Below are 22,478 nucleotides of genomic sequence, written 5' to 3'. Positions count from 1 at the left end.
GGTGGAATGTACCATACCCAACCAAGAAGTCGGGGGGCAGGAAGATACCATACCTCAAGACAAGAGAGTCGACAATGGGGACAGGGAGAAGAATGACAAGGAGAAAGAATATTGGGTTCTCTATTTTGATGGAGCATCAAAAACAAATTCCAGTGGAGCAGGGTTGGTTTTGCAAAGCCCTGATGGGTTCTTAATTGAGTATGCTATGAAGTTAGATTTTCCAACCACAAACAATGAGGCAGAGTATGAAGCCCTGATAGCTGGCCTTGGTCTAGCTGGGACACTTAGAGTCAAAAACTTAAAGGTCCGTGGAGACTCGAAGCTGATCATATCCCAGGTAAAGGGAAAATTTGAGGCAAGGGATGATACGATGGCTAAGTATGTCCGCCTAGTAAGGGCTGTGATGACCCAATTTAATGAATGCCATGTTGAACACATTCCAAGGGAAGAAAACGTTAAGGCGGATGCACTATCAAAGTTCGCTTCGTCTGAGATTGAAGAAAGTTCAGGAAGTGTGTACTTCCGTGTTTTGAAAACACGGAGCATAGATGTTAAGCTAGTGGCTCCCATAGGCTTGGGGACGTCATGGATTGATCCCATCAAGGCTCACATTCAGACCGGTTGGTTGCCAAGTGATGCAACTGAAGCACGGAAGTTAACTGTTCGGGCACTAAGATACTCTTTGATAGATGGGATTCTTTACAAAAGATCTTTCGTGGTTCCCTACTTGAGGTATCTCAGGCCCGATGACGCACGCTTGGCTCTTGAAGAAGTGCATGAAGGTATTTGTGGACAACACTTGGGGGGCAGGGCCTTGGCTCATAAGATAACTCGTTTAGGCTTCTACTGGCCAGAAATGATGGCTGATGCCAAAGAATATGTAAAGAAGTGTGACCGCTGTCAGAAGCATGCACCAATTGTTAGACAACCCCCTGAGATGCTGACCTCTATCAACTCGCCTATTCCCTTTGCCATGTGGGGGATGGATATTCTAGGGCCTTTTCCTATGGCCACGGCACAAAGGAAATTTCTGATTGTAGCCATTGATTATTTCACCAAGTGGATTGAAGCCAAACCCTTGGCCAAAATCACTACTAAGCAGGTTGCACAATTCCTGTGGGAAAACATTATGTGCCGGTATGGAATTCCCCGTATCCTTGTCACTGACAATGGAACACAATTCAACAATGAGGAATTCAAGAAGTATTGTGAAGAAAATGAAATCGAGTTACGATTCACCTCTGTGGCTCACCCGCAAGCCAATGGACAAGCAGAGGTAGCAAATCGGATAATCCTGGATGGACTAAAGAAGAGGATCGAGAAGTCAAGAAATAATTGGGTAGATGAGATACTTCCAATATTATGGGCCTACAGGACTACTTGTAGAGTCACGACAGATGCAACTCCTTTCATGTTGGCATATGGGGCGGAAGCAGTAGTTCCCGTGGAGATATCACATTCCTCTCCAAGGATTCAGGCTTTCGATGAGAAAGAAAATGAGGAAGGGCAGAGATTAGCCCTGGATTTAATTGATGAAGTGCGAGATAAAGCACATGCAAAGATAGTAGAATATCAGAAAAAAGCTTCATTCTACTACAACCTAAGGGTTAAAGAAAGGTTTTTTAAACAAGGCGATCTAATCTTGAGGAAGATAGAAGCATCTGGTGTAGGACAAAAAGGGAAGCTTGCCCCGAATTGGGAAGGGCCGTACAGAGTCAAGAGTGTTCAGGGTAGAGGAACCTACAAGCTGGAGACTATGGATGGTTTTGAAGTCCCGAGAACTTGGCATGCACAAAACCTGAAGGTTTACTATGTGTAGGGCAGTTGGATACGATTCTCACTTGTCATGATGGAGAGTAGGTTGAAAAGCACCTTGAAGCTTTGCTTAGGATTTATATGTCTTATTATGAAGTTTATTAAGACTTGTGTAAGGGATGAATCCCAAACAATTTTTGAAGCTCAGAGAATTTTTCGAAATATGTTTGAATCTCTATGGCATGGCAATTAAATTAGATGCATGATATGAAAGCCCTATAAAAAGGCCCAATTCAAAAAAAAAAAAAAAAAAGTTAAAACTTGTTGGGCCTGGAATTATGTCAAGCCCAGATAAGGGCCCCAAATATTCAAAGCCCAGCACCCGGGGTCCAAAAACTGGAAGAAAATATATATGAGTATTATCTTCAAAAACCAGAAATAAGTCCCAAATCCAAAAAGGATTTGGATAAATGAAGGCCCAAAAATAAGGCCTAATCCTACTTGAATTAGAAAAAAACCCAGTATAGGGATCAATAAATCAAGCCCAGGGTCAATACTAAGTGCCCAATTAAAGATCAAAGCCCAGAAGGGCCCAAGTTGAAACCCAATACAAGGTTTCATAAATCTAGCCCAGGTTTAGGGCAAAGATCAACCCAATAAGAGGTAAGCCCAGAAAAGGGCCCAATTAGCTGAAAATTAAATGGCCCCAAATTAAAGACCAATTTAGGGTGGACCAAAGAAGCCCAGTTAAAAGTAAGGGGCCTAATACAAAAAGCCAGTCAAAAAAAAGGGAAGGCCCAAGGTAAAGGCCTGGTTTGGAAAAGGCCCAGGGTCAAAAATAAAGTACCCATAAAAGAATTCAGGCCCAAATCTTAGGCTCAAATTTGAGATTGGAAAAAATCCAGCCCAGACTTAGGGCCCAAATCAAATATATGGAGTCACAGAAAGTAATATATCCCAAATTCAAGACCCAATTCGATCAGGTTTCATGTTGTATTCATCGTCGAATTAGTTGAGATCGAAAAGGCTTCGACCAAGGCTAGAAAAGGAGGTTAATTCGGTCAAAAATATTTATCAAGACCAAAATGTTCCTGAGGAAATAATCATGCCCAGTTGACAACCCAAGTGTTTGAAAAGCCTTGTATGAATCCCACTTGATTTTTAGGAAAAAAGGGTGAAAAGAAGCCTAGCTAAATTTTTGGCCCAAATTGAAAGCCCAGAGTTGGGAGCCCAATTAAAAGGCCTGTGGAAAAGATGGTCAATAAGAAGCGAGCCCAGAAAAGGGCCTATATAATTAAAAGTGGGAGGCCCAGGATAAGGCCCACTATATTTTAAAAAAAAAACAAAACCCAAGTTTTAGCCCAGCATAAGAGGCCTAAATCCAAGTATGTACAAAAATTTATATGTTCTTGACCTGTTCGACCAGAAAACATAAAGAAGTCCTGGTCGAATGGCTTGAGCTCGAAATCAAGTCGATCAGGGTAAATAAAGGCCTTAATTCGACTAGGACCAGGATCAATTCGACCAAGAATTATATGAAAATCCTGACCGAAAATCCTGATCCTCTTTTCTTAACCCTGAGAAGATTGTCGACCAGAAAGCAAAGCCAAATCCTGGTCGAATGGATCCTGCCCGAATTTCTATCGACCTGGGCAACCAAGGGAAGTTAATTCGGTCAAAACTAGGACTCCTGACCGAAAATCCTGACCGAAATTGAAATTTCCTACTCGAAAATTTTCTGCTCGAAAACTGTAAAAAAAAAAAAAAAAAAAAAAAAAAAAAAAAAGAAGAAAGGGGTGAAAATCCTGGCCGAAAATCGACCAGGATTCCTGATCGAATAGAACCTGCTCGAAATTCAGTCGACCAAGGCATACTGAAGGTTAATTCGACCAGGATCCTGGCCGAATGGATTCCTGGTCGAAATCTGTATAAAAAAAAAAAGAAAATTAAGGAAATTCCTTAAATAATTTCTGAAAAATGTTAATATTTTCAGAAAATTAGGGAAAAAATCCAGAAATTAAGGATAAATCCCAGAAAATTAGGGAAAAATCCCAGAAATTAGGGAAAAAATCCAGAAATTAAGGATAAATCCCAGAAAATTAGGGAAAAATCCCAGAAATTAGGGAAAAAATCCAGAAATTAAGGATAAATCCCAGAAAATTAGAGAAAAATCCCAGAAATTAGGGAAAAAATCCAGAAATTAAGGATAAATCCCAGAAAATTAGGGAAAAATCCCAGAAATTAGGGAAAAAATCCAGAAATTAAGGATAAATCCCAGAAAATTAGGGAAAAATCCCAGAAATTAGGGAAAAAATCCAGAAATTAAGGATAAATCCCAGAAAATTAGGGAAAAATCCCAGAAATTAGGGAAAAAATCGAGAAATTAAAGATAAATCCCAGAAAATTAAGGATAAATCTCAGAAAATTAAGGATAAATCCCAGAAGATTAGGGAAAAATCCAGAAATTAGGGAAAAATCCCAGAAAATTAGGATAAATCCCAGAAATTAAGGGAAAAATCCAGAAATTAGGGAAAATCCCAGAAAATTAGGGAAAAATTCCTGGAAATTAAGATAATTTCTGAATAAAAGGAAGATTCATTGTAAATGTGTAGGTCGCTCCACACTTTACGCAAAAACGAAACCCTGAAAGGGAACGAATAACTTCTGCGAAACCTAATCAATGTTTCCCAAAAGTTGGGGGGCAAATGATAGGGATAATTAAGTCCTGATTTTATAATTAATGGGCTGATAGGCCTAATAAATAGATATATGATACTCAAACCAGAAAGGTTAAAGCTGATGGACCAGTTCAGGCCTGATGGAATAAAAAAGGCCCAAAGGCCCTGATTATTAATTAATTTCGTAATTAATTAATAAGGGAGAAATCAGATGTTGAAAAGAGTCCCGATAAGGATATAAATCCTTAGAGATTAGCCTCAAGGGGACCTAAAAGGATAAGGAATCAGCTTCCTACTTCCTAGGACTCCTAAGTCTATCCTAATTCAGAGGCTTGTCCACCAAGTCTCATATACCAAGTCCAATTCAAGGACTCCCACATCTATATAAGGGGTCTCACCCCACAGATCAGAACTACGTTTTTTGACTTGATCCTTGGCAATCAGCAAGGTATGTAGGCATCTTGTTAAGGCAGATTGAGTCACGAAACACAAGAGCAGTCAAATCGAGCCTTGGAGCTCACGTTCCTTAGTATTAAACACAGCAATTATATATATTAGTTCTAATCCATAATAATAAGGAATCAGTTTCCTACTATCTAGGACTCCAAAGTCCATTCTAATTATGAGACTTGCCCACCAAGTCTCCTATACCAAGTCCAATTCAAGGACTCCCAATATCTATATAAGGGGCCTCACCCCACAGATCAGAACTACATTTTTTGACTTGATCCTTGGCAATCAGCAAGGTACGTAGGCATCTTGTTAAGGCAGATTGAGTCACGAAACACAAGAGCAGTCAAATCGAGCCTTGGAGCTCACGTTCCTTACACAGCAATTATATATATTAGTTTTAAATCCATTACATTTGGCGCCGTCTGTGGGAAAGCACAACAACAACCATGGCGAGAACACGGAGAACAATTAGAGCTCTAGAGGAAAGAACACCATCAGAGACAACCCAGGTGATTTCGTCAACCGTGGAGGTTCCTCCCCATTCAACTTATGCATCTACTCAGGGGGAAGCCCAGATAGGGGCACCTCAACCTCAGCCACAAGGGACAACTCCCCCGACTATTCAAGGTACGAATCCTCAAGTTCAACAAGTACAGATACCTGTGAATTCTCGACCCGTCGGGTATGAATATTCAACTATTGTTACTACTAACCCCCCTTATAGGATGCCCCTTCACCCTGAGGTTGGAGGAAGCGGATATGCTGGGCGAAGCGAAGCACGAGGGCAGTCGCCCCCCTATATACGAGGTTTGGCTCCTATCCCTAACGATCGGGAATTTTCTGGTCCTTACACTGAGAGAGACTTCGAATCTTCGGATGATGAAGTGGCGAATCCCCAAGAAGTGCAGGAAAGGATCAGGGCTCATGAGGCTGAAATCCAAAGGCTGAGGCGTGATTTGGAGGCTCACCAGGCCACCAGACCCCAGATACCTCCTAGGGGGAGAAATCCTCCTCCTGTCATAGACCTGGATGGTCTGGTACGAAGAAGGGTTGTTGTCCCAAGAACTGATCCAAGCAATCTCCTTCCCCTTGGAGATCCTGATGATCCAACTCCACCCTTCACAAAAGAGATAATGAATGCCCATATCTCAAGGAAATTCAAGATGCCCACTATCAAAGCCTATAATGGCACGGGAGACCCCGCTAATCATGTTAGGACATTCTCTAATGCACTGCTGCTGCAACCCGTGAATGATCCTATAAAGTGTCGGGCCTTCCCTCAAACCCTGTCGGGTATGGCTCAAAGATGGTACAGTCGCCTGCCCCCAACCTCTATTGGATCGTTCAGAGAATTAAGTCAGGCTTTTATTAAGCAATTCATCAGTGGAAGAGTCCATGAGAAAAGTTCAGCATCTCTTATGAGTCTTGTGCGGGGAGCTAAGGAATCCTTGAGAGATTACCTGAATCGTTTCACAAAGGAGGCTTTAAAAGTCCCGGACCTTGATGATAAGGTAGCCATGATAGCACTGCAACAAGGAACTAGGGACGAGTTTTTTAAGATGTCCTTGGCCAAACGTCCCCCTGAAAGCATGTTGCAGCTCCAAGAGAGGGCAGGGAAGTATATTAATGTTGAAGAAAGTATGAGGAAGACCGTAGTAAGTAATGAGCCCACTGGAGGCAAGAAGCGGAAAACTGATTTAGAATATATTGCAAAGGACAAATATCCTAGAACCGAACAAAACCCTGATTCAACCCCCAAGAAGGGAGGACCTGGGCAAAAGTTCACTGAATACGCTAAGCTGAATGCTCCTAGAAGTCAGATTTTGATGGAGATTGAGAAAGATAGAGATATTCGCTGGCCTAAGCCCTTGAAGGCTGATCCCGCCAAGCTAGATAAGAGCAAGTATTGCAGGTTTCATAAAGATGTTGGCCATGACACCGATGAGTGTAGGCAATTGAAAGATGAAATTGAGTTTTTGATTCGAAAAGGAAGATTGAACAAGTATACTGGAGATGGAGGGGACAGAAACAATAATGGAAGGAAGAACTTTGAAGATCGTAGGAGGGACCAAGACGATCAAGGGCGGAATTCCCAACCTAGAGGGCCGGTTATAAATGCAATTTTTGGAGGACCGCGACGCCCTCGAGGACCTGTGATAAACACGATCTTTGGAGGTCCAACTGCTGCTAGATTGTCCAAAAATTCCAGAAAGGCATATACTAGGGAGGTTATGCATATTGTTGGAGAAGCCCCGGAGAGGGCCATGACAGAAGTAACATTGGCTTTTGATGATTCCGACCTAGAGGGTGTGAAGTTTCCCCATGACGACCCGCTGGTCATAACACCGATAATAGGAAATAGCCCGGTTAAGAGGGTCCTTGTGGATAATGGTGCTTCTGTGGATATCTTGATCCACGACACCTTTCTAAGGATGGGGTATAACGACTCCCAGTTGACACCAACCGACATGCCGATATATGGATTTGCTGGAGTAGAATGTCCTGTGGAAGGGATAATCAAATTGCCGACCACCATAGGTACGGAACCAAGGCAAGCAACGCAGATGCTGGATTTCATGGTGGTAAAGGCTAGTTTAACTTATAATGCTATCATGGGGAGAACAGGGATACATGCCTTCAAGGCAGTCCCCTCTTCCTACCATTCAGTCATGAAGTTTCCCACCCGAAACGGGATTGGAGAAGAGAGAGGAGATCAAAAAATGGCTAGAAGCTGTTATGTGGCCTCTTTGAGGGCAGATGGATCGGGGGGCAGGTTCTTCCTATTGAAGATATGGATGTTCGAGAAAATGACGAGAATAGAGGAAGGCCAGCAGAAGAATTGGTTTCGGTTCCTTTAGACCCCGAGAATCCTGAGAGGATGACTTTCATTGGAGCCACATTAGAGGAACCCCTTAGAGGGAAGTTAGTGAAATTTTTGCAAGGAAATAGTGATGTGTTTGCATGGTCAGCAGCTGATATGCCAGGCATAGACCCGGACTTAATTACTCATAAGCTAAACGTAGATCCAAGCCGGAAGACAGTGAAACAAAAGAAAAGAAATTTTGCCCCGGAAAGATAAGAGGCTATAAAACAGGAAGTAGAAAAGCTCTTAGAGGCTGGTTTCATTGAGGAGATTCAATTTCCGGAGTGGTTAGCAAACCCCGTAATGGTGAAGAAGGCTAATGGAAAGTGGAGGATGTGTATAGACTTCACTGATCTGAATGATGCATGTCCCAAAGACTGTTTTCCGCTGCCTAGAATTGATACTTTAATTGATACCACTGCTGGACATGAGATGCTGAGTTTCATGGATGGATTTAGCGGATATAACCAGATCAAAATGCATAAGGATGACATTCTAAAGGTATCATTTATCACTGACTTTGGTGTTTATTGTTATCTTGTTATGGTGTTTGGTCTCAAGAATGCAGGAGCCACCTATCAAAGGTTGGTGAATAAAATTTTTAAGGATCTTATTGGTAAGACTATGGAAGTCTATTTTGATGACATGTTAGTCAAGAGTCTAGTAAAGACTGATCATATAGCCTATTTAAGGGAAGCTTTTGTGGTCCTGAGGTACCACAAGATGATGTTGAATCCTACGAAGTGTGCTTTCGGAGTAGGATCTGGAAAATTCTTGGGACTGATGGTCTCAAAGAGGGGAATTGAGGCTAACCCGGATAAAATAAAGGCGATCCTGGACATGGAACCACCAAAAACTGTTAAGGATGTTCAGAAGCTTACAGGAAGGGTTGCTGCGCTAGGACGATTCATCTCCAAGTCGGGGGACAAGTGTTTGTCATTCTTCAAGTCGCTAAAGAGCATCAAAGACTTTGTATGGAGTGAGGAAAACCCGAAGGCATTTGAAGAGTTAAAGAAGTATATGGCCCAGGCCCTGTTGTTGGCCAAGCCAGTTCTGAGTGAAGTTTTATTCTTGTACTTGGTTGTTTCAGAGAGCGCCTTGAGCGCGGTATTGGTTAAGGAGGAGCTAAAAGTCCAGAAACCCGTGTATTATGTCAGCAAAATTCTGCATGGTGCTGAATTAAATTATTCAACTATTGAGAAATTTGCTCTAGCCTTGGTAATGGCTTCAAGAAAACTGCGTCCTTACTTTCAGGCTCATCAGATTGAGGTGCTAACGAATCAGCCACTGAGAAATATCATTCACAGTCCCAAGGCAAGTGGGAGATTGATTAAGTGGGCAATAGAGTTGGGAGAGTTCGATCTCAAGTATAAGCCACGTACGGCCATAAAAGCCCAGGCACTAGCGGACTTCGTGGTGGAATGTACCATACCCAACCAAGAAGTCGGGGGGCAGGAAGATATCATACCTCAAGACAAGGGAGTCGATAATGGGGACAGAGAGAAGGATGATAAGGAGAAAGAATATTGGGTTCTCTATTTTGATGGAGCATCAAAAACAAATTCCAGTGGAGCAGGGTTGGTTTTGCAAAGTCCTCATGGGTTCTTAATTGAGTATGCTATGAAGCTAGACTTCCCAACCACAAACAATGAGGCAGAGTATGAAGCCCTGATAGCTGGCCTTGGTCTAGCTGGGACACTTAGAGTCAAAAACTTAAAGGTCCGTGGAGACTCGAAGCTGATCATATCCCAGGTAAAGGGAGAATTTGAGGCAAGGGATGATACGATGGCTAAGTATGTCCGCCTAGTAAGGGCTGTGATGACCCAATTTAATGAATGCCATGTTGAACACATTCCAAGGGAAGAAAATGCTAAAGCAGATGCGCTATCAAAGTTTGCTTCATCTGAGATAGAAGAAAGTTCAGGAAGTGTGTACTTCCGTGTTTTGAAAACACGAAGCATAGATGTTAAGCTTGTGGCTCCTATAGGCCTGGGGACATCCTGGATTGATCCCATTAAGGCTCATATTCAAACCGGTTGGTTGCCAAGCGATGCAACTGAAGCACGGAAGTTAATTGTTCGGGCACTAAGGTACTCTTTGATAGATGGGATTCTTTACAAAAGATCTTTCGTGGTTCCCTGCTTGAGGTGTCTCAGGCCCGATGAGGCACGCTTGGCTCTTGAAGAAGTGCATGAAGGTATTTGTGGACAACACTAGGGGGGTAGGGCCTTGGCTCATAAGATAACTCGTTTAGGCTTTTATTGGCCAGAAATGATGGCTGATGCCAAAGAATACGTGAAGAAATGTGACCGCTGTCAGAAACATGCACTTGTTGTTAGACAACCCCCCGAGATGCTGACCTCTATCAACTCGCCCATTCCTTTTGCTATGTGGGGAATGGATATTTTGGGGCCTTTTCCCATGGCCACAGCACAAAGGAAGTTTCTGATTGTAGCCATTGATTATTTCACCAAGTGGATCGAAGCCAAACCCTTGGCCAAGATCACAACTAAGCAGGTTGCACAATTCCTGTGGGAAAACATTATGTGCCGATATGGAATTCCCTGTATCCTCGTCACTGACAATGGAACACAATTCAACAATGAGGAATTCAAGAAGTATTGTGAAGAAAATGAAATTGAGTTACGGTTCACCTCTGTGGCTCACCCGCAAGCCAATGGGCAAGCGGAGGTAGCAAATCGGATAATCCTGGATGGACTAAAGAAGAGGATCGAGAAGTCAAGAAATAATTGGGTGGATGAGATACTTCCCATATTATGGGCCTATAGGACTACCTGTAGAGTCACGACAGGAGCGACGCCCTTCATGTTGGCATATGGGGCAGAAGCAGTAGTTCTGGTGGAGATATCACATTCCTCTCCAAGGATTCAGGCTTTCAATGCAGAAGAGAATGAAGAAGGGCAGAGGTTAGCCCTGGATTTAATCGATGAAGTGCGAGATAAGGCTCATGCAAAGATAGTAGAATATCATAAAAAGGCTTCATTCTACTACAACCTAAGGGTTAAAGAAATGTTTTTCAAACAAGGTGACCTAGTCTTGAGAAAGATAGAAGATTCTGGTGTCGGACAAAAAGGAAAGCTTGCCCCGAATTGGGAAGGACCGTACAAAGTCAAGAGCGTTCAGGGTAGAGGAACCTACAAGCTGGAAACTATGGATGGTTCAGAAGTCCCGAGAACCTGGCATGCACAAAACCTGAAGGTTTACTATGTATAAGATAGTCGAAGTACGATTCTCGCTTGTCATTATGACAAGCAGGTTTAAAAGCACCTTGAAGCTTTGCTTGCGTAGGACTTTATATTCTATTAGAATTTATATTGTCAAGTTATTATTGATTAGGGTCGAACCCATGCTATGTAAGGTTTTGGAAAACCAGACTTCGTATTAAAGAGTTTGAAATTATTTCCATCTAAGGATGCTTAAAATTTAAGTGCATATTAAGTATTGTAAAGAAGAAAGAGGCAAATAAGGAAAACAGCATAGCTAATATAGCCCCGAAGGGTAACAACTTCTGACATAAACTAAATTCACATATTGTCTCAAAAAAGATATACAAAAAAAACTTAGGCCTCGGAAGGCTGAGATTCTTCGGAACCACTATCCGAGGAACCACTATCCGAGGTCTCCTCGGACGTCTCAGTGGTCCCTTCAGAAGTCCATGCAGAAGTTCCGTCAGAACTGCCTTCAGATGCTTTGGAGGATGCGGGAGACACTGGATTCTGAGGCGTAGCCCTTGGACGCTCTTCCACCCTGATCTTCTTCGCAGCAGGCGCAGGGTCTTCTTCGGATGAAGCCTTCTCCTCCCCAGAGCTAGACTCCAGTTCTTTCCTCTTGTGGCTTGGGCTCCCTGAAGGGCCGTCTTTGATCATATCAGCAAGCTTATTGGTAACGCCCCCCCAGCTACGGAACTCGCACAGGGCAAGGAAAGGAGGACTGCTCGAGGACCTCTGGAAAATCATCCTGGATGGCTTCCACAGCAGCATCCCAGCCCTCTTTATAGCTAACTGGGTGAAGAAGGGCATCATGCTCCACCATCAAGTCTTTGAATTCCTGGGTGTCCATCCAGCCATCAAAGGCTTTGTCCTTCTGCGCCTTCAAAATAACATTTTCGGCCCGCGCCGTTTCCAGGTCAGAGGTGGAAGAGGCCAGTTGAGCTTCAAGGGCCTCTATTCTCTGGTTGGCCTCCTCCAACTTCTTGTTAGCATCTTCCAGGCCAACCTTCCAAGCCTTAGCTTGGTGAATTGCCCCTTGGAAGTGGGCGTTACCCTGCAAGAGAAACAGCAAAAGTATGAGAAAAGAAACATGAAGAGGCAAGTATGAAGGGCATAGAAAAAGGACGTACCGTCGCCAAAGCCTGGGCTCCGAAAAGCTCATTCCCCTCTAAGTCCTGTTGAAGGACAAAGTCTTGATAATCCACCGGGGAGATGGAATGCTTGGACCATTCCTTGGACAGCGTCGTGCTGCCAACGATTGAATCCTTGCCCCGGATCCCCCAAGCAGGTTGAAAATAGGCCCCTGGCCTCTGCTTGGTGTGCAAAACTTGGCTGGGGCCTTCCTCGCTTGGCTCCATTGCCTGGAGGAGGAACTCAGGGAAGCGGTCACCAAGGCGAGGGTCTTTAAAGACCTTCCCAGCCCTCTTCATCCTGGTTGTCTCCAGGTCCTTAGGCTTGGTAGCCTCCTCAATCTTCTCAGCCACTGCAACAAACGAAGTCAGTTGAAAAATCAATGGAATAGAAAATGAAGAAAATAAAAAGGAGGTAAGAAAGAGAACTTACTTTTCTTATGAACGGGCGAGAGGCCACGTTCTACCAGGACGGTCTCCCGGATAAGGTCCCAAGAATGGGAAGTCCCATTGTCTTGCGTAAGGAGGTTGAAAGCTCTAGCCTCCTCCTCAGACAAAGTTATATCATTTGGGCTCCCATCCATGGCCAGCCCGAAGGACGATCGAAACAGGGAGCCCCAGTCTCCACCTTCCCAAACAATGAACAAAAAATCTTTCTTCCACCCCAAGTTGTTGTCAGGGATGGACTTCCCATTCACGATATGGGGAATAGTGGGGCGCTGGTTTAGAGAAACCCAACCCGGACTTTTATCAGGGCTGTTCTTGAACTGAAAAATCTTTCTGAAGACAGCAACAGAAGTGGGGACATTGTGCTTGGCGCATTGCGATAGATAGCACAGAATGAGCCTCCAAGAATTAGGAGGGAGTTGGCAAGGGCTGATGCCCACATCAGCCAGTAACAAAGGAATGAATTGATGAAAAGGGAGTCTGATACCTGCCCTTAGAGTATCCCTATAGACGCATAGCGCGTCCTTTTTCCACTGACAGGCCCTGTCGGCCGGACCTGCGAGAACCAGCTTAAAAGGTTCCTTGATTTTGAAGCAGCTGCTCAACTTTTCCAGCTCCTTGGGATCCCTTAAGGCACTAATATGATCGTGCGTGTCCAGATGCGCATCAGACGGGTACTCGTCCCCTCGAGTATTGATCATGTCGATTAAAGAAGTGTACCTCGATCGGATAGGGAACTCATTGGACTTTCTAGCCACGTTCATCTTGGCCAGGCGAGTCATTTTCTTGTCAGCCATCTGCAAAAAAGGACACATACAGGATATCTTTAAAGGGCACACAATAGAAAAATAGATGCGAAAAGAAAAAGGGGGGGATTTTACCTGAAGAAACGCTCCTAAAAAAGGCTTGGAGCTCCGACTTGCTGTTATTGCTCTGAGAATCTTAGCAGGAGGAGAAAGAAGAAAACTTAGAAATGAGAAGATGAGGAGTAGTAACCTCTCCTCAGTCCTTTATATAAGAGGAAAAGGAAGTTGAAGGGACGAAAGCCCATTAAGGACAAAGGCCCATGGGAAAAAGCCCAGAAAAAGGAATATTCCAGAATATTCCTAGGAATTCTAGAGGATTCTAAACGGGGAATATTAAGCCCAATAAAAGAGGCCCAGTAAGATTTGGAAAAGCCAAATAAAAAAGGCCCAGTAAGATTTGGAAAAGCCAAATAAAGAAGGCCCAGTAAGATTTGGAAAAGCCCAATAAAAGAGGCCCAGTAAGATTTGGAAAAGCCCAATAAAAAAGGCCCAGTAAGATTTGGAAAAGCCCAATAAAAGAGGCCCAGTAAGATTTGGAAAAGCCCAATAAAAGAGGCCCAGTAAGATTTGGAAAAACCCAATAAGGCCCAATAAAGAAGGCCCGGCCCAAATCCAATTAGGATTTGGAATTTGGAAAATACAATACCTTAAATTAAAGCCAAATAAAAAAGGCTAGTGAATCCTGCCCGAAAACTTTCGAACAGGCACCCGAAAATAACGGGTCAAAAAGACCAGGGTTCAGGTCGAATTCCAGGTCGTGGATTCTGCCCGAAATTCTTCGACTAGACACACAAAAACAACGGAAATAATAGGACTGAATTGAGGTCGAAACTTCGACCAGGAATGAGGTCGAATAAACCAAGCATCTCTCAAGAATGGGGATTAAAAACCCAGGTCGAAGTTCGACTAGGATCCTGGTCGAATTCCAGGTCGTGGATCCTAGTCGAAATCCTTCGACCAGGAAGCAAGAGAATCAAAGAATTTTCGAACAGGATTCAGGTCGAAATTTCGACTAGAATCCTGGTCGAAATCCTAGTCGAGGCTCAAGACCAGGAGCTAAAAAGTGGGGGAGTTTTCGACCTAGATCCAGGTCGAAAGTTCGACTAGGATCCTGGTCGAATTCCAGGTCCTGGATCCTAGTCGAAATCCTTCGACCAGGATGGCAAGGCTGACCCATATTTCGACTAGGATCCAGGTCGAAATTTCGACTAGGATCCTGGTCGAAAAAGGGCTAGAAATCTGAAAAATCAGAAAATTAGGGAAAATCCAGAAATTAAGGGGAAAACCCGGAAAATTAGGGAAAAATCCCAAAAAATTAGGAAAAAATCCAGAAATTAAGGGAAAAACCCGGAAAATTAGGGGAAAATCCCAGAAAATTAGGAAAAAACCCAGAAATTAAGGGAAAAACCCAGAAAATTAGGGAAAAATCCAGTAAATTAGGGAAAAATCCAGTAAATAAGGGAAAAATTCCTGGAAATTAAGATAATTCCTGAATAAAAGGAAAATTCATTGTAAATGTGTAGGTCGCTCCACACTTTAAGGAAAAATGAAACCCTGTAAGGGAACGAATAGACTTAACTTCTGCGAAACCTAATCAATGTTTCCCAAAAGTTGGGGGGCAAATGATAGGGATAAATAAATTATGATAGTATAATTAAATACTGCATTAATTGTACAAGGTGTGGACTGCTAGGCCCAATAAGAAGATGTATGACATTCAGACCAGAAAGGTCTATCCTCCACCATCTTTCCCTAAGAGATTGCAACAACAAAAGCTGGATAAGCAGTTCGGTAAGTTTCTGGAGGTGTTCAAGAAACTTCACATCAACATACCTTTCGCTGAGGCTCTAGAGCAAATGCCTAGTTATGCGAAATTCATGAAGAGTATTCTTTCAAGGAAGGTGAAACTGGATGACCTTGAGACCGTTGCTCTAACGGAAGAGTGTAGTGGTGTGCTGCAACAAAAATTACCTCCAAAGCTTAAAGATCCAGGTAGCTTCACCATTCCTTGCACCATTGGCAAGTTGTCTTTTGACAAATGCCTGTGCAATTTGTGAGCAAGCATCAATCTGATGTCATTATCTATCTTCAAAAAATTAAATTTGCTTGATCCAAAGCCCACCTACATGTCTCTACAATTGGCTGATCGTTCTATACATATCCACGAGGCATAGTGGAGGACGTGTTAGTAAAGGTGGATAAGCTCTTCTTCCCTGCAGACTTTGTCATTTTGGATTTCGAGGAAGATAAAAAGATCCCCATAATCTTGGGAAGACCTTTCTTGGCTACAGGCCGTACCTTGATAGATGTGCAGAAAGGTGAACTGACTATGAGGGTGCAGGATCAGGATGTGACATTCAATGTATTCAAGGCGATGAAATTCCCTATAGAAGATGAGGAGTGCTTAAAAGTGGATTTGATTGATTATGCGGTAACTTTAGAACTTGATCATATGCTAATGTCTGATGCATTAGGGAAATCCTTAGTGGGGGAGTTTGACAGTGATGATGAGGTTCTCCTTGGAGGCGAAAGCTATACATGCCATTTGAATCTCTTGGTACTTCTGATCTCAAGAATGCTGAGGGAAAGCTCAAACCATCTATTGAGGAAGCACCTACTTTGGAGATTAAACCATTGCCTGAACACTTAAGGTATGTGTAACACCCCCTTCCCAAAATGAGACGAGGGGTTACTTATTAAATCTAAACCTAAAAAAACAGAGCACTAAAATCCAACATATAATATTATAAAGTCTCCAAAATTATCCAAGTCAATAAATGCGAAGAAAATTAAATACTCTAATAATAAATGTCTAAAATAAATGCTAGAAGTCCAAAGATCCTAAGAAATTGTCACAAAGGTATCGCTCCATCACACAGCCCCAAAAGTCCCCCTAAGTACCTGCCAGAAGAAGAATACGGCATGAGCCAAAAGCCCAGTACGGATTTGGAATACAATTTATAAAACAAGAGATCAAAAAAAAAAATAAATAAATAAATAAATAAATAAATAAATAAATAATCAGCCATTTATAATAAAACAAAAATTTTAAAAATAAGTAAGGCTGAAGCAACGAGGGCTAAGATATTTCATACCGAGAGCAAAACAAATAACAAATACACACATCATAGGGTACCTAATGTGTGCAACAAACCAGTTAACGAGTACGGCATATACAACGTCACTGTCGAATCAAATCACAAATCAAACTCTGGGTGCACCCACGTATCCTGAAACAAATATCACAATGGCCAAAGCTCTCCTCCTGAGCTATCAAAAGGATACGCCATGACCAATCACACTGCCATGGAAGTGTCATGCCAATGGTGCCGCAATGACATGGCTGTAGTACCCCTACAGCTGGTTAACTCGGTATACCCTATTTCACTCTAAGGGTTCAAATAAAATAATTTTCACAATTTTAAGAATCACTTGCAGCAGATATTTCAAATATTCTAAACAGATATTTAACAAACATAATTTTAAAGCTCGCAAGATTAAATATTTAAAACTTCCAGAACAGATTTAAAATAATTTTCAGAGATCAAACGAATAAGAACGGAATGAATAAAAATATGAAGGGAAAGAATCAGATATATTTAATAATAAAAGGAGTAGCACTGAAAGAAAGGGGACGAAATCCGTACCTCATCTGATGGACCATTAAATCGGATTGTTGAAATACGATTGAAAGTGAACAACTTATACTAATTCGAATTTTAACAGCAGATAAGTTAAGGATTTGAAATAATGGTCAACTGGAGAAATAAAGTAGATTTAACAAGGATTCCAAAATGATAAGATTCATCAAAAACGCACTGATAACGAATTAGTTATGAATTTTTGAAGTTCAGGTATCACAGCAGAAATTATTCAGGAACAGATTACAAAGAAGGCAAATTTAGACAATAAAGACAATCTGATCTCACTTCGACTATAACTAGACAATGAAAGAGAATTCTCAGAGGTTTCATAATTTATAAAGATCATAATTTTATGACGAATAATGAAGAAGATATGAATTTTTGAACATGAAACAACTATGCTGATAAGTATAAACAGACCAGAATATTTGTAAGGCAATTTAGGCAATTTAAAAGATTTAAATATATAATGGGTATACCATATAATGAAAGAGAATTTCATAAGCTTTCCAGATTGATATCATGAGTAATTTTCCGACATAAGATCGATTTATAACGAATTTTAGAAGGTATGAAAAACTGTTCACGTCATAAATCTGAAGGGTCACAAAGAATGGATATTTGCACATAGTTAGAGGCTGATTCCACAAAATATGTAAACATGGAAGTTGTAGGTATCGAAACAAGCTTTCCAGAAAATCAAGAATCAATGAATTCCGTGTACAAACGAATAAGTTATGGATTTTACAACAGATACGAGATGCTGATTTTATCACATACGAATTTCAGCACAAACAAATAAGAAGATGAACATGATATGATTATGAAGAAGAAAAGATCGATTCTCGTACCTTGATCAATCGAATAACACAAGAATAAACTTCTAAGATCTTCTTGTCTTCTCAAACCCTAGCCTCTAAGAGCGGCTCCAATTAAAAAGACATAGAATAGGACATAACTTGTATATATATATATTTATAGGCCCACAAGCCCACAATTAATAGAATCCTACCCCTAATCTAATTAATAATATAATTACTAATTCTATTCCAAATCAAATTGTATTAAAAATTACTATTATTACAAATTCTAATCTATTTCTAACTAATACAAATATTAAATAGATAATAATTAAAATAAAAATACGGATATTACATATATACCCCCTTAAAAAGGATTCCGTCCCCGGAATCGAACGAAACTAAAACTCGTACCTGAATCGAACAAATGCGGATATTTCTCACGAATAGATTCTTCTAATTCCCAAGTAGCCTCTCTTTCCGAATGATTTTTCCACAAAACTTTCACAAACGGAATGGTGTTCTTCCTCAAAACTCGCTCCTCTCGAGTTAAGATAGCCTCAGCTTCCTCCTCACAAGAAAGATCCTCTTTAATCTTATGTAATGGATACTGAACTACATGTAATGGATGATATTTGTAGCCCCTCAAAACCGACACATGAAACACATTATGCACATGAGATAGTTGTGGTGGCAACGCAACTCTATAAGATACTTCCCCTACTTTCTCCATAACGTCAAAAGGGCCAACATATCTCGGACTAAGCTTTCCCTTCATACCAAAACGCTTCACACCCTTACAAGGCGACACCTTTAAGAACACATGATCACCTGGCTCAAATCCCCCAAACTTCCTATGTTGGTCTGCGTAACTCTTTTGACGAGATCGAGCTTCCTTCAGACTTTCTTTAACTTTCTCTACCTTCTCATTAGTAATTCTAACTAACTCCGGCCCTTCGATGACTCTCTCACCAACCTCATCCCAACAAGATGGTGCCCTACACCTCCTACCATACAAAGCCTCAAATGGTGGCATACCAATACTCGCGTGCCAACTATTATTGTACGCAAACTCAACAAGATACAAATATTTATCCCAATCACCTTTCCACTCTAACGCGCAAGCCCTCAACATATCCTCCAATGTCTGAATTGTCCTCTCTGACTGTCCATCGGTCTGCGGATGATAAGCTGTACTGAAATTAAGCCTCGTACCCCAAGCTTGCTGGAATCCCTTCCAAAAACGCGATGTAAATCTCGTATCCCTGTCAGAAACTATCGACACCGGCACACCATGAAGTCTAACAATATCTCGCTGAAAAATCTCTGCCAACTCATGAACAGGAGTAGTCTCTTTAATAGGCAAGAAGTGAGCGGACTTAGTGAGTCTATCAACCACCACCCATATAACACCATTCTTCTTGAAAGTCCTCGGCAAATGAGTTACAAAATCCATAGTAATGTTTTCCCACTTCCAAACTGGTATATCTAGCTGTTGCAACAATCCACTAGGCCTCTGATGGTCTATCTTCACTTGTTGACATGTAAGACATTTTCCCACAAATTCTGCTATATCTCCCTTCATTCCACTCCACCAAAAGTGCTTCTTCAAATCCCTATACATCTTGGTGGAACCTGGATGAATAGAAAATGAAGAACTATGAGCCTCCTTCAAAATTTCCTCACGAATCGTCGGGTCTGCGGGCACGCACAATTTACTACCCAACCACATCACACCCTCATCATCGAAATGAAATTGTGTTTGCTTTCCACCTGCCACCTCGGATCTAATAGCTTCCAAACCTGTATCACTCTTCTGAGCTTCCTTAACCCTTGAAACAAGATTCGGTTCCACTTTCAAATTTGCAATACTACCACTTGATCCTCTAACATACAACTCAACACCCAAGCGCTCCAAATCTGAAATAAGGTGCGGCTGAGTAATGAGAGATGCAACACTCCCCAAGTTCTTCCTACTAAGAGCGTCTGCCACTACATTCGCCTTCCCCGGATGGTACTGAATATTTGCATCATAATCCTTAAGAAGTTCAAGCCACCTCCGCTGCCTCATGTTAAGCTCCTTCTGAGTAAAGATGTATTTGAGACTCTTGTGATCAGTAAAGATGTCACAAGTCTCTCCATAAAGATAGTGTCTCCAGATCTTCAAAGCAAAGACCACTGCTGCTAACTCCAAGTCATGGGTAGGATAATTCACCTCATATGGTTTAAGCTGCCTAGAAGCGTAAGAAATCACTTTCCCATGTTGCATAAGAACACACCCCAATCCTCTCTTAGAAGCATCACTATACACCTGAAAACCTCCACTCCCTGATGGCAACACAAGTATTGGAGCTGACACCAACCTCTTCTTTAACTCTTGAAAGCTCTTCTCACGATCATCATTCCACTTGAACTTAATTCCCTTCCTCATTAGCTGAGTCAATGGTAAAGCTATGGAAGAGAAACCTTCCACAAAATGCCTATAGTAGCCTGCCAAACCCAAGAAACTCCTCACCTCCGTCACATTGCTAGGTCTGGGCCAATTAGTAATAGCCTCGACTTTCGCAGGATCCAACTCAATGCCCCTACCAGATACAACATGCCCCAAGAATGCCACTTCCTCCAACCAGAATTCACACTTGGAAAATTTCGCAAACAACTTCCTCTTCCTCAAAATTTCAAGTACAGTACGTAAATGCTCCTCATGCTCCTCTCTGCTCCTAGAGTATATCAAGATATCATCGATGAAGACCACCACGAATTTATCCAGATAATCATGAAAGACCCGATTCATCAAATCCATAAATACCGCTGGTGCATTCGTCAACCCAAAGGACATCACGAGAAACTCATAATGACCATAACGAGTGCGAAATGCAGTCTTCGGAACGTCTTCCTCCCTAACTCGTAACTGATGGTAACCAGATCTCAAATCTATCTTCGAAAAGTACTTCGCCCCTTGTAACTGATCAAACAAGTCATCAATGCGTGGCAAAGGATACCTGTTTCTAACAGTCACCTTATTCAACTCCCTATAGTCAATGCACAATCTCATAGAACCATCCTTCTTCTTCACAAACAACACAGGAGCGCCCCATGGAGACACACTTGGTCTGATAAATCCCCTATTCAACAACTCCTGCAACTGCTCCTTCAATTCTTGCAACTCAAGTGGTGCCATACGGTAAGGCGCCTTGGAAATAGGCTCAGCACCAGGAACTAGTTCAATAGTAAACTCCACCTCTCTATGTGGTGGCAAACCTGGTAGCTCATCGGGGAACACATCTTCATACTCCTTCACAACTGGATAATCCTCGATGCGAGGTTCATCCTTCGATGTATCCTTCACGAAAGCAAGGTAGCCATCACAACCCTTAGATAAAAGTTTGCTCGCCTTTAGAGCGGAAATTAATTTAACCTCCCCTTTCGGTTGAGACCCTTGGTATACAAATTCTGGTTTATCTACATCCCCAAAGATCACCCTTTTTCCTTGACAATCAATTGTGGCACGATGTTCACTCAACCAATCCATGCCCAAAATAATGTCAAAGTCATGCATCTCCATCGGAAGCAAGTTAACCTTACAATTTCTATCTCCAACAGTTATCGGACACTCTCGATACACATCAGAAATAACAACAGAATTCCCCATCGGGGTAGAAATAGACATATGAGGATATAATAATGAAGGTGCAACGCCTAGATGACGAACAAACGATAAAGACACAACAGAATGGGTCGAACCAGTATCAAATAACACATAAGCATCACGTCTACCAACAAGAAGTGTTCCTGAAACGGTACCTGAATTAGCTGCTGCTTGATTTGCAGTCAATGCAAACACTCTGGCTGTAGGATTCTGCTGACTTCCACTGCCACTACCACCGCCAGCTCCTCCTCCACCAGGGTTGCGTGACACTGTGCAATCCCTTGCCTTATGGGACATGCTACCACATAAGAAACAAGCCCCAGTCTGTCTGTAACAAGCTCTACCTGGATGATGTCCACCACATGTAGCACAAGGAGCCACTGGAATCATATTGGGGTTTCCCCCATACACTGAGTAACGGCTCTGTCCCTGCTGACGATTCTGCCACTGTCTAGGCTGCTCTCTGCCATTCCAAAGCCTCTGTATACTGCTCCCCTTTAGTAGCTTTCACTCCTCTCCACCACCTCTGAGCATCCCCCTCCAACTTATACACAGCTAACCTGACCTTCTGAATTTCATCACAACCCATTGCATCAAAAATCTTCTCGAGATGAACAATCCAATTTTCAGCATCAATAGGAGTCGGTGCTGCACTAAAAGAATCTGGTTTCTGCTTCACAAACCTCTCCAACCATACAAACGGCTCTAACTGATGGCCCTGACCATTCTGATTCTGATTACCATTGCCATTCTGATTTTCGTGTCCATTTTGATTTCCCTCTCCATTTTGATTCCCTTCTCCATTCTGATTTCCTTGGTTTGCCAAGGCCTGCTGTACAGCCTGAGCCACTGCTTGCCCTATCATCTCAGTAAGCTGAGCGGGGTCAATATGAAAGGGATCACGTCTAGGAGGCATCTACAATATAAGATAGCGAACGAATGAAGAGTACGAGAATAAATATGATGAAGCAGTTACAAACAGATTTCAAATGATAAAGCAAAATGAAACGATAAAGAGCATAA

The 22,478-nt window shown here is 42.1% G+C and overlaps 1 protein-coding gene across 1 annotated transcript; it reads right to left on the bottom strand.

The window, feature by feature from the left end:
* Positions 1-3,478: 3,478 nt before the first annotated feature.
* Positions 3,479-21,845, bottom strand: LOC141660172 (uncharacterized). The gene is made up of 2 exons (XM_074467134.1): positions 20,915-21,845; positions 3,479-3,504 (listed from the first exon to the last, which is right to left on the bottom strand). The coding sequence occupies exons 1-2, from the start codon at positions 21,843-21,845 to the stop codon at positions 3,479-3,481; spliced, it is 957 nt and encodes a 318-aa protein (XP_074323235.1).
* Between the last annotated feature and the right edge of the window lie 633 nt (positions 21,846-22,478).

The sequence above is a fragment of the Apium graveolens genome, chromosome 5 (genome assembly GCF_009905375.1).
Source record: "Apium graveolens cultivar Ventura chromosome 5, ASM990537v1, whole genome shotgun sequence".
Classification (NCBI taxonomy): Eukaryota; Viridiplantae; Streptophyta; class Magnoliopsida; order Apiales; family Apiaceae; genus Apium; species Apium graveolens.
This window is presented reverse-complemented; position numbering and strand designations above follow the sequence as displayed.

What these genes read in the sequence shown, in the direction of transcription:
- LOC141660172 (XM_074467134.1), bottom strand. Translation starts at nt 21,845, where the DNA reads ATGATTCCAGTGGCTCCTTGTGCTACATGTGGTGGACATCATCCAGGT. An exon ending in TAGGGGATTTATCAGACCAA is followed by an intron (nt 3,505 to 20,914) that starts GTGTGTCTCCAT and finishes TTTTTTTTACAG; the next exon opens with TTTTCGAGCAGAAAATTTTC.